Source organism: Sinocyclocheilus grahami, unplaced genomic scaffold (assembly GCF_001515645.1).
Source record: "Sinocyclocheilus grahami isolate Dianchi unplaced genomic scaffold, SAMN03320097.WGS_v1.1 scaffold878.1, whole genome shotgun sequence".
Classification (NCBI taxonomy): Eukaryota; Metazoa; Chordata; class Actinopteri; order Cypriniformes; family Cyprinidae; genus Sinocyclocheilus; species Sinocyclocheilus grahami.
Window position 1 is genome coordinate 349,901 of NW_015506057.1, and position 16,169 is coordinate 366,069.

General features: G+C 39.3%; 1 protein-coding gene across 1 annotated transcript in view; it reads left to right on the top strand.

The window, feature by feature from the left end:
- LOC107563546 (NACHT, LRR and PYD domains-containing protein 12-like) overlaps positions 1-15,610 on the top strand; it is a gene marked incomplete at its 5' end in the record, with an annotated part of 20,373 nt that extends 4,763 nt beyond the window's left edge. Inside the window, 3 exons of the mRNA XM_016248448.1 lie at positions 7,833-7,879; positions 7,968-8,111; positions 15,381-15,610. Of these exons, the coding sequence (XP_016103934.1) occupies positions 7,833-7,879; positions 7,968-8,111; positions 15,381-15,610 (421 nt within the window). The remainder of the gene's footprint in view (positions 1-7,832; positions 7,880-7,967; positions 8,112-15,380) is intronic.
- Between the last annotated feature and the right edge of the window lie 559 nt (positions 15,611-16,169).

The following is a 16,169-nucleotide window of genomic DNA, read 5'->3' on the forward strand; positions in this document are numbered from 1 at the left end:
TACCAGGAAATTTTAGAGCACTTCATGCTTCCTTCTGTTGACAAGCTTTATGGAGATGCTGATTTCATTTTCCAGCAGGATTTGGCACCTGCCTACACTGCCAAAAGCACCAAAAGTTGGTTAAATGACCATGGTGTTGGTGTGCTTGATTGGCCAGCAAACTCACCAGACCTGAACCCCATACAGAATCTATGGGGTATTTTCAAGAGGAAAATGAGAAACAAGACCCAATAATGTAGATGACCTGAAAGCCGCTATCAAAGCAACCTGGGCTTCCATACCACCTCAGCAGTGCCACAAACTGATCACCTCCATGCCACGCCGAATTGAGGCAGTAATTAAAGCAAAAGGAGCCCCTACCAAGTATTGAGTACATGTACAGTAAATGAACATACTTTCCAGAAGGCCAACAATTCACTAAAAATGTTTTTTTTATTGGTCTTATGAAGTATTCTAATTTGTTGAGATAGTGAATTGGTGGGTTTTTGTTAAATGTGAGCCAAAATCATCACAATAAAATAACCAAAGACTTAAACTACTTCAGTCTGTGTGCATTGAATGTATTTAATACACGAGTTTCACAGTTTGAGTTGAATTACTGAAATAAATGAACTTTTCCACGACATTCTAATTGATTGAGATGCACCTGTATTTACATAAAAAAGCAGCGGAGCTTTGTAAACAGCTCAGAGTAATCAAGCCATCTCCATAAGAACGATATGATTGCCAGAACTAATTTACCGGGATTTTTGAAAAGGTCCTGTTCACACACAGTCTTTACTGGTAAATTACCATTAAGAGATCATATGTGTGAAAGGGGCTAAACTCTCTCTGTATATGCGGTGAGTTTGGGTTGCTTAATTAACGTTCATCTGGTAAAACTCACTTGATTTGTAACCTAAATCATTTAAACCTATGCCAACACAGGAGAATACATCTACATATTTCTAAATATGCAATTTATTGTACATCACGATTTCAAAATAAAAGTTTCTGACTTTGCATGTGGCCAAGTATTAAAATTAAATGGATTTAAACGTCGTTGAATCACATAAAACATCACCAGGCCGTTGGCGCACTCTGCAGGTATTTGTTATAATATAGGCATATTATATTATGTATTCAACAATGTTGTTCGATAAAACCATGTACTTGGTTTTGATACTTTATTTGAGGCCAATTATTATTGCCTCATCGTTACTTTATATATAAATATAGTCATATTAAAGCCTGTTTTTCTACTTAGTTTTATTTGTATTACTAAAAAATATCAGATTGCTCACTTTTAAAAATAATCAGTAGATTACTTGATTAGCAAAATAATCATTAGTTAAGCACTAGATTAGTTAAAACATTTCAAAATACAAGTGCATTGTTTTATTTTTTGTGATTAAAAGACAAATATTTTGTAATTTTAAAATTTCTTAAAGTATTAAAACATTGTCTCGTTCTAGTGAACCAAGTATCTCCAAGTATATTTTGTGAGCTAAGTGTATTGTCACACCCCTAGTGTCTATGAGCGTGATAAAGCTCATAATTTTCCAAGTGTATGATATAGCCTAGCTTTCATTCTTCAGGTATATCATATATTCATGAAAAAAATCTGTTTGAATAAGGAAAGCGATAACTATAGTATCCTTTCAAATGTTACATTTGCCACAGTCATTGCACTCTTTGCATGTGCTGCACTTTATTTGTACCATTTTGTTTTATTAGTTTATTTATTAGAATTTAAACGATAATAACAATATTGATTGATAAGTGAGATCTGATTTTAGTCCTTGAAAAAGTAGCGCAAGTCCTGGAATTTTATTTTGCAGTATCTGTACCGAACCCTGTTTAAGTTACCAGTTCTTGGACCATTTTAATGTTTTTGTTGTTGTTAATTGAACTGAACTGTAGTTTTCTGTAGTAAACTGTCTTTGTATATTTCCTGTTTTATATTCATTTCCTAGTATTTAATTTACCATTATTTCTTTTGATAAAATAATTTCAGAAACATCATGTTTTAGATTGTAGGTCATCTTGGAACATGTCAAGGACAAAGCTAACCAGCAAAACTTGATATCAAAAGCATCCTAAATGTTACATGTGTTTGCACCATATTGTAGTCAGTAAACTTTCTTGGTATTGCTGTTTCAAATATCCCACCATAATCTGTAGTCTCAGCCTGTCAAGGGCTAATGGCAATGGTAGAAACGTTACTAGTTAGTTTATTTTTTTGTTTGCCAAATAACCCTGTGTATGTGTCCGCCCCCGCAACCCCCAGAAAAAGTTCAGGCTCAGTTTTGCTTTAACCCCTGCTCATTATCGTTTACTCCACCGGCCTTGCTCCATTCCCATGGTTCTCGGCGCCGCCCCACTTGTCACTGACAGCAAATGCATCAAATGCACTTTCGTGCAACTTGTACATGAAGTTTGTGCCTGTAACCAAACCTAATTCACTTTTTATAACTGAGCAAACACAGTGCGACTTACTAACAGAGAGAGATGTAACACTCTGCTGTGGATTACGTAGTGCCTCCACACTATATAAACTATGCAAATGCAGCCAAAGCCATATCACCCTGTAGCCCAAGACTGGTTGCTGTCAAGGACAAAGCTAACCAGCAAAACTTGATATCAAAAGCATCCTAAATGTTACATGTGTTTGCACCATATTGTAGTCAGTAAACTTTCTTGGTATTGCTGTTTCAAATATCCCACCATAATCTGTAGTCTCAGCCTGTCAAGGGCTAATGGCAATGGTAGAAACGTTACTATATGTGTATGCCAGGTTAAAGAGATGGGTCTTTAATCTAGATTTAAACTGACTGACTGAGTGTGTCTGGCTTTATTAATTCAGGGCTTTAAGTAATTAACAAGATTTTTAAATGTATTCTATGTTCAATAGGGAGCCAGTGCAGAGTTGACAGAGCCGGGCTAATATGGTTGTACTTCCTGGTTCTAGTAAGAACTCTAGAATAATTAAAGCCTCTGTTTATTCAGAATTTAGCAGTAGGAAATTACTAGACATCCAGTTTTTTATATCTGTTAGTTTTCCGAAATTATATGCTTTATCAGGCCGCAAAGAAATTAGTATCATCAGTATAACAGAGCTGAGTATCATCAGTATAACAGTAAAAGCTAACACCATGTTTCTTGATATCTCCCAAGGGTAACATATAAAGCGTGAACAGCAGTGGTCCTAGTACTGAGCCTTGTGGTACTCCATACTGTACTTGTGATTGATATTATAGCTCGCAATTCACTGCTACGAATTGACAACGGTCAGATAAGTAGGATTTGAACCATGCCAATGCAATTCCACTAATGCCAACATAATTTTGTTGTCTACTCAAAAGAATGTCATGGTTGATAGTGTCAAACACAGTGCTAAGTTCCAGTAGCACTAATAGAGAAATAAAACCACGATCGGATGATAAGAGTAGGTCATTTGAGACTCTGGTAAGAGAAGTCTCAGTACTATGATACGGTCTAAATCCTGACTGGAAATCCTCACCGATACCATTTCTCTCTAAGAAGGAATATAGCTGAGAGGATACTGCCTTTTCTAGTATTTTGACAGAAAAGGGAGATTTGAGATTGGTCTGTATTTAATTAATTCTGTAGGATCAAGTTGTGTTTTTTAATGAGAGGCTTAATAACAGCCAATTTGAGGGTTTTGGGGACATATCCTAATGACATTGACAAATTAATAATATTCAGAATATTAATATTCAGAAGAGGATCTATGACGGTGGTTTGCATCATGGTTAGAAAATGTTTGTCATAACGTCGTTTAACAAACTTTAGCCATGAAAACTGCTTTCAGCTACTTCACCTAAAAATTTATTAATTTGCAACACGGCTTGCGCCGCTAGCGGAGGCAGCCTCGAGCTAGCATCTGCTACAAGAGCTGGAGGCCCGGCCTCATACAGCACTGCGGCCGGAAGAGCCACGGTGAAAGGCTGAGCCGAAGCGGGAAGCGAGTGAGGCTGCTGCGGTGAGAACCAAGGCTCGTTGAAGGCCTGCTGCTGCTGCGACCTAGCGCTCGAGGAGTGTAGGGACGATGGTGGTGTTGAGCAAGGCGAGCTTGGGGCTTTGCATGGTCTATTGGCCACTTTCGCGGCTGGAGTGGATTTAGGAGTGAGGTTGGCCAATTTGCAGGGTGACGAATAGATCGTACAGATCAGCTTTGTTTACCCTCCGCGAGAAAGGTGCGTTGGAATTAATCAGTGTTTGCCTTGGACTTAAATACTGTCCAATTTCCGATCGGAGGAGTTTCTGGTATGGCCGAATGATACGAGGATGCTGGGGAAGTTGGAAGTCTCACCAGTGGAGGCGAGGTTAAGCCTCGGCGTCATGGAGAGCGTGTGGCTGGTCGAGAAGGGTGGCGGCCGCGATGAAGCCTGGTGCTCGGTGGCCGTGTCTGGCAGAGAAGGAGTGATCATGGGGCCAGCAAAGTGCGGCAGAGGATCTGAAAAATCCCCAGTATCGGTCTCGTCGTATGATGGGAAATAATTGGGTCTGTGATAAAAAGGCAAAAGGAACGAACCAAATGCTGGAATACTTTAGAGAGAATAAAGGTAAGATGGCTTGGGCTATTTATAGAAGTTCTCTCTCGAGCTGATAGGATAGATGGTGTAATTGCTGATGATGAATTGGCTGGGTTAATTATCTGAACATGCTCCTCCCAAACTTTGTAAATAAAACATAATTTAAGGACTTAAATATAGGACTGACAACCGTATTCTGCTGCTGTGTGAATGTGGCCATAGATGGTGTGACCTTTTCTATTCTATGGGCTAGTGCTTTGGCAATGATTTAAATGTCTGCATTGATCAGAGAAATGTGACGATAGCTTGATGGTAATGTTGGATCTTTATTGGGATTGAGCATGAGTGAAATTGTGGCTGTTCATATTAGTTGGGAGTTTTTTTTTTTTGCTCTTATCATTCTGATGAAGACTGCTGATAAAATGGACCAAAAGTGACCACCAGGACCTGGTGCTTTATTGTTCGTCATGAGTTATAGGGCTGTGAAAAGTTCATGTTGTGTTGTAGGTGATAACAGGTTTCGTTGGTGTTCACTGAGTTGTGGCAAATTGATACTTGGGCTCTATAACGGTGGTGTTATGAACAAATTAATATTTTTTACTTAATAAAATGCATATTCCGGGGAGGAAGATGGCGCCATAGAGTGGACACGTATTTTGATGAGACATTAGTTTAAATATTCAGCTAATATATATTTTCACTCAGTGAAGGTTATTGTGCCATGTCTTTAGATCAATATTTTTCAAAAAGATCTGACAGAATGCCCAAAGCTAAGAAGATCGAGCAGGATGTTACTTGGACGACGCAAATGTGAAGAGTCGGGAGGAGGAAAGTTCCAACTCCACCTTTGCTCAAGCTTTGGACAAATTAACTGAAAACATTACGAAGGTAATGGATGAGAAAGTAAATAGTGTCCTAGCCGCGATAAACGATCAGTTCAGTTCCAGGCTTTGGTCGGGCAAGTGGGCCAGGCAGAGGAATGGATCACCTGTGTGTAAAATTCAACGGAATCCCTGCAGGCTCCGTTGGCTGATCATAGTGAGTGAAATGTCAGTGCACATCGACAATCTGGAGAATCGCGGATGCAGGTGTAATTTGCGTCGAGTCGGGTTGCCGGAGGGAATGGAAGGCAACGATTGCTTGATTAAGATTGCAACGAAAGCGCCATTGCCAGGAGCTGCGCAATGAACCAGACCTGTCATCATAAAGTTCCATTACTTTACAGACAAGCAGCGAGTGTTGAACGCAGCTCGTCATGTTGGCACGGATCCCGAAAGATGCGCTGATGTAGGACCAAGGATGCCCTGCTGTATCCTGCAGCTCTGAGGCTGACAGGACAATGAAGCGCTTCACCTCACCAGATGACGTGGCTATTTTTGCTAATAACTTCTAATTGGTTTGGCCAATCACAAAAACGGTCTCTTTAGATTGGGTGCATCATGCCGAGTCGAATGATACCCAATTTTCCCATGTCAGCCATTTTGGCCGGCGACCATTTTGAATTTTGTAGTAAAATGCTTTTATTTTATGAACGCATTGACATATCCTTACGAAACTTGGTATGGGTCATCAGCACGATGCCCTGAATGAGCCTGAGAAGTTTCGAGCCAACGCCACTTATATTTACATGCTTATAACTTTGGGTGTGGTCGATCTATTTTCACGGGAGTCACCTTTTTAGACTCCTGAATCCTTGCCGAGTCCAGCGATACCCAACATGCCAGGTTTTGCCCTATGGTTTGTGCAACGTTGCATTTTAGCGCTTAAAAACATTTGCCAAAATCTTAGAAACCGTTACTCTGATCGACACGAAACCACCGTAGGTGAAAAAAATGTTTGATAGTAAGTGGCAAAAAATGCAAACAAAGTCGGCCATCAGTCATTTTTTTCTCTTCTCATGTATAAAAATGTCTATAACTCCAACATAAAAGGAGATATTTTCACCAAATTTGAGACAAATATGAATGGGCACACTCTAAGGACACATACAAAATTTGGTGGGATTGTGCCTCTTGGTGGCGCTATAATTGAACAAAACATGAAATTGCCATTGACTACAATAGAGTATTATGATATAAAATGCTATATTTTACGAATGCATTGGTGTACCATTACGAAACTTTGTATGTACTATTAAAACCATAACCTTAAAGTAATAGCTTTAAACTAATAGCTTTCTGTGAGTTTTGACTATTGTAATGAGACTGGTATTAATAGATTCCTTGGGTCATGCTGAGAACAGTGATACCAATGTTGCCATAGTCAGCCAAACTTCCTGTCCGCCATTTTGATTTTCTTTAAAAACCTACTTTTTCGAACTCCTCCTAGACCGCTGGTCCGATTTTCACAAAAATCGAATCATATCAATATAAATATAAATTGCGAAGATCTTGAGTTTTGTTGTCAGTGATGCCAGAGTCAGACAATTGTATTTACACTGCAGTAAATATAGGCCTATATGTTTCCACTAAAATAGCTAAAAGATGTTCACCCTATCAGCAAAACTGCATAAATTAAATTTAATATGAATTGTTTAAAACAACCCTAGAGGACGCAGTTCGAAGTTCCCATGAAAGGGAACTAAATATTACTTGGTCAGTGGAAATGAATGAAATCAACTCTATTCTAACATATTTATCTGAGAACTATTCAAAAGTTTTTTTTATGGATATTTTGATATATTTATTCTAAAACATAACAAGGATACTGGATGATTTTTGCAATAAAAATGAATGTGTATGTAACAAATGGCATTAATAGTCTGTATCCCCTTAATGTGTTGTACCTTTGATGGTGTTAAACATGGTGTCATGTGGATGGGAATATGCATGGAAATTATATGCAGATGAGGTTATGCATGGTAAAACTAGGCATTGTAAGCTCCATGTAAGGTGATTTCGGGGAGGAGACGGGGTGGAGATACACGTATGCACAGTCTTCATTTATAAAGAGTTTTTTTTGCAGGTTCTGGCATACGCTTGGTTTTATACATCTGAAAACTTTTGTGCCTATGCAAAATCTATCATTTGTGCGTACGTACACTTTTTGGATGAAATCTACGGAGAGTTTTATAAATGAGACCCCTGATGCTGACCTAATGGGCTAATTATATGGGCCATTTGAGTTACTGTTGAGTATCTGAGGCACAGTCACAATATAAATGTATCTGAATTGAAGTACACATAATCGTTCCATTTTTAAATCTGTCTGTCGAAAATTCTATCTTTTAAAATTACTAAACTAAAACTTTTGTTTACTGACTAAATGTGACTGTGTGCGTTTTGTATTTTATAGTGTGGACCATGGAGGAGAATCCAGGATTACAGCAGGACTACACAAATGTATGTCTACAAACACACACACACACACACACACACACAGTTTTAGTGATTGTTGTTGTGTTATAAATATCTCTGTTCTTGTGTTCAGATGCCTGTTTTCTCACGCTGGATCCAAACACAGCATACACTCGTCTCATTCTGTCTGATAAGAACAGAAAGGTTACATGTGTGGATGAGGATCAGCTGTATCCTGATCATCCAGACAGATTTAATGGGCATCTTGAGGTGTTGTGTAGAGAGAGTGTGTGTGGACGCTGTTACTGGGAGGTTGAGTGGAGTGGGCGTGAAGTGTTTATATCAGTGTCATATAAGAGCATCAGCAGGAAGGGACGGGGTAATGAGTGTGTGCTTGGGCGTAATGATCAGTCCTGGACATTGTTCTTGTCTTGCCCTAGATCCTTATTCTTACACAATAATATCGAGACTGATCTGCCTTTAGTAACAAGCAGTAGAATAGGAGTGTATGTGGATCATAGTGCAGGAATTCTGTCCTTCTACAGCGTCTCTGACACAATGAGCCTCATCCACACAGTCCAGACCACATTCACTCAGCCGCTCTGTGCTGGGTTTTGGGTTTATATTGAATCATCAGTGAAGCTGTGTTGATGAATCAGAATAGACTGACGAGACATTCTACTCGTAATGCTTTAAGCTGCACGATAAATCAGTAATAGTGCGATGTTATAGTGTCTTTTATTTTCTCTTCATTACATTATCCCCTTAACATGCAAAGATTGCAGGCAGCCTCAGATTATTGTTTTACCACATTCACGGCATGTTAAAACATCAAACTTTACTTGATACAGCTTCGATATTTGACCACTGTTTTGATAAATTAAGAAATTACTGTCACTGCAACTGAATTTTATGTCAGGAGTGCAAAATAATCGATCTGAAATTTATGATATTTTGAATAGAATAACAACACACATTCATATTCAGTTACGTCTGCTGTGGTTTATTTGTGTTCACATAGCTTCACTGAACAGCATCCATTATTGCTTATTGCCCAAAACTACACATACTTGGAGAAATATTGATATATTTACACCTGCTGCAGAGGTGCAGTTCTATTTCATCATGTATTTTGTCAAACTAATTCACACAAGGTTGCAAAAAAATGCTTTGTTTTCTAGAAAGACTTTTTATAAAAGGCGGGTTAATGTATATTGGAATCAAAGCAGTGTGGATTGGTAGGCCACGTAATGCCAGAATAAAGGCTAATAATGGCTGGATAAAAACAAAATAATAATGATAAAGGAATAATGAGGATTATGTTTCATACCTGGCAGAGGTGTGAAAGGTTTGTCGAATGTGAACAATAGAAACATGAATGGGGCAGTTTGCCGAGCCAGACATCAGGCAATAGCATGCAGGATGTCACGATCCCCATTCATCAGTCTTGTCATCAATGAACTACATTTCCCAGCATCCCTCTTGATTACCACCTGCACTCTGTCAGCCATCACACCTGCCACAGATTACCCTCTCATCAAGATTCACATTTAAGCAGTTTCCGTGTACTGAACAAATACAGCATTTTTTTAACCACTGCACGAGCGGAACTTCACTAGAAACTTCCAGTTTTATTTATTGTTACATTTTATAAGAAACAAAATCTCATCTTTAAAATGTTCATTTTTTTCAGGAACTTCAAACAATAAATGCTGTTTTGACACTCTTTGATGTGGCATGACAGATCGCTATAAACACCTCAGTTCAAATGGCAGGGCGAGCATCCCTTCCTCTTTTTACTAGATTATGCAAAATAAACATGAATGAACATTTCATGCCTCACGTAATCGTTTAATCAGTGTTTCGACTGCGGAAAGACGGCAATAAAACCGCTTGTAAACAAAACGTCACGTAGTATTCCATTTACCTCAGGCGAGTCATTAGTGTCCACAGCTTGTTAGTGCGCTATAAATGAAGTCTAGAGAAGAGCAATTTGCAAAATATTAGACTATATACTCATTAAATTTGACTTAACCTGTTAGTGATGTCTTAATTATTTAATTTTTAAATAAATCTGTTATGAAACAAGTTATGAGAGGCACTGTGTAAATGAATATATTTCAACAAATACAATTTTTATAATTTAGAAGTTAATTTTAAAAACGGCATTATGTGCAATTTACATGTTTGCATATAGGGATGTAACGGTATTCAAATTTCATATCACGACTATCAATATCACAGTTTTGTTAAAATGAGATGAAAATGTTCAAAAAGAACATAAACGGGTAAGATTTTAAAACAGTAATCTCAATTCAATATTTCATGTCCCCGTATTTATATATTATTATTATAGGTAAACAAAACAAAAAAATCTGTGTAATAATTTAACTATGAATATACAATACATTATCCCTTAAATGTCAACCTTAATAGTTTGAATGTGTTTGTTCATCTTGGATTAAAGCCACTTACTGCGAACTTTTCTTCGCAGAAGCTTTGCGTTAATTACAAGTGAGATAACAAAATATTTAATCTCTAATCGATATTTTTTGTCCAATTATTTGCCCAGTTAGTTTTGGTATTGAGGTAAAAGTTACCTTGCATTCGCTATATAACAGTGGGTGGTTGTCACGAAGATGGCTGAGCAAATTTGACGCTGCCACTGCCTTTCACCATTTAGTCTCATGCAAAAAAACAACAACATTGCATGCTGCTTCCGCGTCAGACTGATGCTGGCTGGACAGGATTTACAGCAAGTTTTCAAAATCGCGATAATCAAACACGGTTTTGATGATAATTAAATTTTAAACGATAATACAAACCGTCAGTGCATTTTATCGTGAAACCGGTAATCGTTCCATCCCTATTTGCATACATTTAAGTTAAGAGTTGCTTGTTATATTTAAAAATAAATGGTAATTAAATGTAAGTTTGGGCTCTGTTGTTAACTGTAACCTTATAGTCGGCCTAATGTAAAAGGGCTCCCTATAGTTTTAGAGCATAAGCCGAGGTAGATTTTTATCCCTAAGAAAATTAATTATAACTGAATTTATTTAAAGAGAGAGAAATTTGTTCAGTAAACCACTGTTTAATAAAAACCCCTAATATATATATATCTCAATCAGGCATAACATTATGACCACTGACAGGTGAAGTGAATAACAATGATTATCTCTTCATCACGGCACCTGTTAGTGGGTAGGATATATTATGCAGCAAATTTAAATGTTGTCCTCAAAGCTTATGTGTTAGAAGCCAGAAAAATGTGAAAGTGTAAGGATTTGAGCGGGTTTAACAAGGACCAAATTGTGATGGCTAGACAACTGGGTCAGAGCATCTCCAAAACTGCAGCTCTTGTGGAGTGTTCCCAGTGGTCAGTGGTCCAAGGAAGGACCAGTGGTGAACCGGCGAGAGGGCCATGGGCGGTCAAGGCTCATTGATGCACATGGGGAGCAAAGGCTGGCCCGTGTGGTCCGATCCAACAGACGAGCAACTGTAGCTCAAATTGCTCAAAGTTAATGCTGGTTCTGATGGAAAAGGTGTCAGAATACACAGTGCATCACAGTTTGTTGCGTATGGGGCTGCATAACCGCAGACCAGTCAGGGTGCCCATGCTGACCCCTGTTCACCGCCAAAAGTGGCAACAGTGGGCACGTGAGCATCAGAACTGGACCACGGAGCAATGGAAGAAGGTAGCCTGGTGATGAATTATGGTTTCTTTTACATCACGTGGATGGCTGGGTGCGTGTGCATCGCTTAACTGGGGAACACATGGCACCAGGATGCATTGTTTGAACCTGTTCAAACAATATGGAATAAAGTTATTAACATTGGAGAAACTAGAAAAAGAGAATAAGAACAATGAAAAAAGGGGAAAGACCACCTCCATATGCTCCTTCCTGAGATCAAACTGTAAATCAAATGCCTTTAGTACAGGGAAAATTTGATTTAAAGGGGCCAATAGAATTTGAGGGGTATGTATAAGACAGTAAGCGAAAGAGGTAAACAGAGCTGCAGAGATGAACAGAGGAGAATGGTAGAGAACAGGAGAGACGGAGACATACACATAAGCCTGAGGGAGGAGCTGGAGCCATATAAGGAGAGATTAAGAACATCAACACCAGTACCTCAACCAAAAAGAAAAGAAAGAGAACAGCCCATGAGGTGGAATTCTCTGAAACGAGAGCTGGATGAACTGGAAAGTGGATGTGAACCAATGCTGCTATGCCCAAGCCCACATTATTATGTTCAGAGGAAGCAGTACAAGCAAGTAGCTGAGACGCTGGTCATGCAAGATCTGGAATACCCAGATGACTGATTCCAAGTTCTTCAGCCGCAAAGTCATAGAGGAGTAGAAGAACACAAGCCAGTAAGGACATCGAAAAGGGGTGGACCCCCAACAGCTGAGTGCCCAATGCTCATCAAGCAAGGTCACGTCCAATACATACCCTGGGCAAGTCAAGATTTGGGGTCTCATTTATTAATGTTGCTACGCACAAAATGGGCATAGAAGTATGCGTACGCAATTCTCAATGCACATATCAGTGCAATTCTCAATGCACGCACTGTACAGACATTCTAGACAATGCGTACGCACTCTTTTTCCTGGAGTGAGAAAACGAATGAAGTAAACAAAGATTTTAAACTCTGTTTTCATTTTGATATTCACATTTACATTAAATATTCCACTCTCATTAATGGAGATAAGCACTGAAATTACATGAAGTCATTACGCAGAAGTGAAACAAAAAATATATGAATTTAGACATTAAGGGTGCTTTCACACTTGGTTCGCTTGCCTGGTCCGAACCCGAGTTCGATTGCCCCCCCCCTCACCTTGTTCATATTATTTTATTTGGGTTCGAACCGCGGTTCGTTTGCATCATCATGCCAGCAGCTGTTTACCCGGTTGCTTAGTAATGGTGGCGCAGGAGAAGGCGGCAAATGCATAACATTGCTCTCTGCACTTTTAGATATTTACGTTTTTGAACCGTCCATTTTGTTTTGACTATAAAGCTTCGGTACATAACGGCACTTACGTCTGTCTTACGAATGCACTGCAAAAGATCTAAAGAACGCTGAAGGCGAACAGAAATTAGATATACAGCTCTCTGTTTGCAGCGCGTCAGTCACACTCGTCAGGAAAGATGGAAACACACACACAAACACATTTTTATCAAATAATATTTATAATAAATAATATCATTTATAGCGGTTGACTTCCGCGATTTGGTACGATTGCGTTCACATCAGCAGCGAACCGTACCAGAGTTCACATGAACCGTGCCCCAGACCACCCTTTTTAAGTGGACTCGGGTACGGTTCGCTGGTGCGCACCCGAGTTCGGAAGACAGCGTTCACATCATCTAAATGAACCAAACTCTGACGTCAATCAAACCTGGGTGCGCACCAAAAGTGCTAGTGTGAAAGCACCCTTATAGTGGATGCGCTTGATCACTTTTCCTGTGGCGTGCTATGTTTTAATGACAGCGAGGAGTGCTATAGGTGCACAATAATTAATCTTTAAACTAAACTGCAGATCTCATGTTATGAGAAAATATTTTTAGCGATAACAATGATCAATGATGCCCACTCACTTCGATTTTATGGCAAACACTGCTGGATTAGTCGAATGGTCCATTGTCCGGCTTGAGTAGGTCCAATGATAATAGCTTACTGTACAACTGCAGCTGCACAGAGGTGTTGATGTTGTGTGAAGGCATCTTCACAACATTATGAAAAATACTACTGAATTTGAAGGGCACAACTTGAAGAAAATGGTAATTTGCACATTCCCTTTTTAAAATATTTTGTCAGTGACTCGCCAAGACAGACAATTCTATTTGCACTGCAATAAACATAGGCATATCTGTTTCCACTAAAAATAACTAAAAGATGTTAACCTTATCAACAAAACTGCATGTTTAAAACAATTGAAATACTATTTGGCCAGTGGAAAATAATGAGATCAACTCTACTTTAAAATATTTATCAGGGAACAATTTTCTGAAAACTTTTGTGTGTACACAAAATCTAGCTTTTGTGTGTACGTAAACATTTAGGATTAAATCTACGGAAAGTTTTATAAATGAGACCCCAGGATGCTTTGCTTTCACACTTGGTTCGCTTGCCTGGTCCGAACCCGAGTTCGATTGCCCCCCCCCTCACCTTGTTCATATTATTTTATTTGGGTTCGAACCGCGGTTCGTTTGCATCATCATGCCAGCAGCTGTTTACCCGGTTGCTTAGTAATGGTGGCGCAGGAGAAGGCGGCAAATGCATAACATTGCTCTCTGCACTTTTAGATATTTACGTTTTTGAACCGTTCATTTTGTTTTGACTATAAAGCTTCGGTACATAACGGCACTTACGTCTGTCTTACGAATGCACTGCAAAAGATCTAAAGAACGCTGAAGGCGAACAGAAATTAGATATACAGCTCTCTGTTTGCAGCGCGTCAGTCACACTCGTCAGGAAAGATGGAAACACACACACAAACACATTTTTATCAAATAATATTTATAATAAATAATATCATTTATAGCGGTTGACTTCCGCGATTTGGTACGATTGCGTTCACATCAGCAGCGAACCGTACCAGAGTTCACATGAACCGTGCCCCAGACCACCCTTTTTAAGTGGACTCGGGTACGGTTCGCTGGTGCGCACCCGAGTTCGGAAGACAGCGTTCACATCATCTAAATGAACCAAACTCTGACGTCAATCAAACCTGGGTGCGCACCAAAAGTGCTAGTGTGAAAGCACCCTTATAGTGGATGCGCTTGATCACTTTTCCTGTGGCGTGCTATGTTTTAATGACAGCGAGGAGTGCTATAGGTGCACAATAATTAATCTTTAAACTAAACTGCAGATCTCATGTTATGAGAAAATATTTTTAGCGATAACAATGATCAATGATGCCCACTCACTTCGATTTTATGGCAAACACTGCTGGATTAGTCGAATGGTCCATTGTCCGGCTTGAGTAGGTCCAATGATAATAGCTTACTGTACAACTGCAGCTGCACAGAGGTGTTGATGTTGTGTGAAGGCATCTTCACAACATTATGAAAAATACTACTGAATTTGAAGGGCACAACTTGAAGAAAATGGTAATTTGCACATTCCCTTTTTAAAATATTTTGTCAGTGACTCGCCAAGACAGACAATTCTATTTGCACTGCAATAAACATAGGCATATCTGTTTCCACTAAAAATAACTAAAAGATGTTAACCTTATCAACAAAACTGCATGTTTAAAACAATTGAAATACTATTTGGCCAGTGGAAAATAATGAGATCAACTCTACTTTAAAATATTTATCAGGGAACAATTTTCTGAAAACTTTTGTGTGTACACAAAATCTAGCTTTTGTGTGTACGTAAACATTTAGGATTAAATCTACGGAAAGTTTTAAAAATGAGACCCCAGGATGCTTTGAATTCACGCCTTTCAAGACATTTATGAAGATGCCAGAAAGTGGATCAAAACATTTGAAGAAAAAAACAACTGGAAAACTTCTGACACTGGGTGACATCAAAGCCCTGCTCGCTAAATGCCTGGGAGACTCCAACATGAATGACGTTCTCAAGCAGTCCGACCTTCTCCAAGCTGTGGACAGGCCTCAAGCAGATGGAGTCACCTTTGAAAAACATCGAAGAAACATATGGAAGACCCTGAGGGCAGAATACCAAATGCAAACTGATCCAGGGTTTCTAAAAGGAGAGCCAATGAGGGAAACTGAGAACCTCACCACATACATTCAAAGATAACTGAGATGCTGGAAAAATGAAATGGAGAGAGATCCAGAGCATGACAAGGTACTGACAGCACTCTTCAGGTCCGCCATTGTGGAAGCCATGCCTGTAGAAGTAAGAGCGAAGCTGGAGGACGTGGTGGGCCTGAAGACAAACCAAGAGTTCAGAGACTATGTGGTTCATGCTGTGGAAAGATACAGAAGACATGAACTAAAGTTGAAGAACCAGGAGAAGGAGCTGCAAAGAAAGCTGACTCCACTACAGCTTGAGGAGCTACTCAACAAGAAAAAAAAGGTTCAAGCGGTACAGAAGGAAGACCAGTCAGCAGTAATGGCACCTGTCACTTTGGTGCCCGTCAATGCACCTGCTGGAACAGTTAATTCACCGCAAGGACCAGCACCAGTTGTCATCTACCTCGAGCCAGAACAGTTGAACAACAGAAATTGGAATAGACAACAACAAGGGGGACGTGGCAGGGGAAGAATTAACAACAATCAACAGAGAATAGGTGGATAATCAGGAGTGTGTTGGGGATGCAATCAACCTGGACACAGCAGCAGAGCTGCCCCATCAA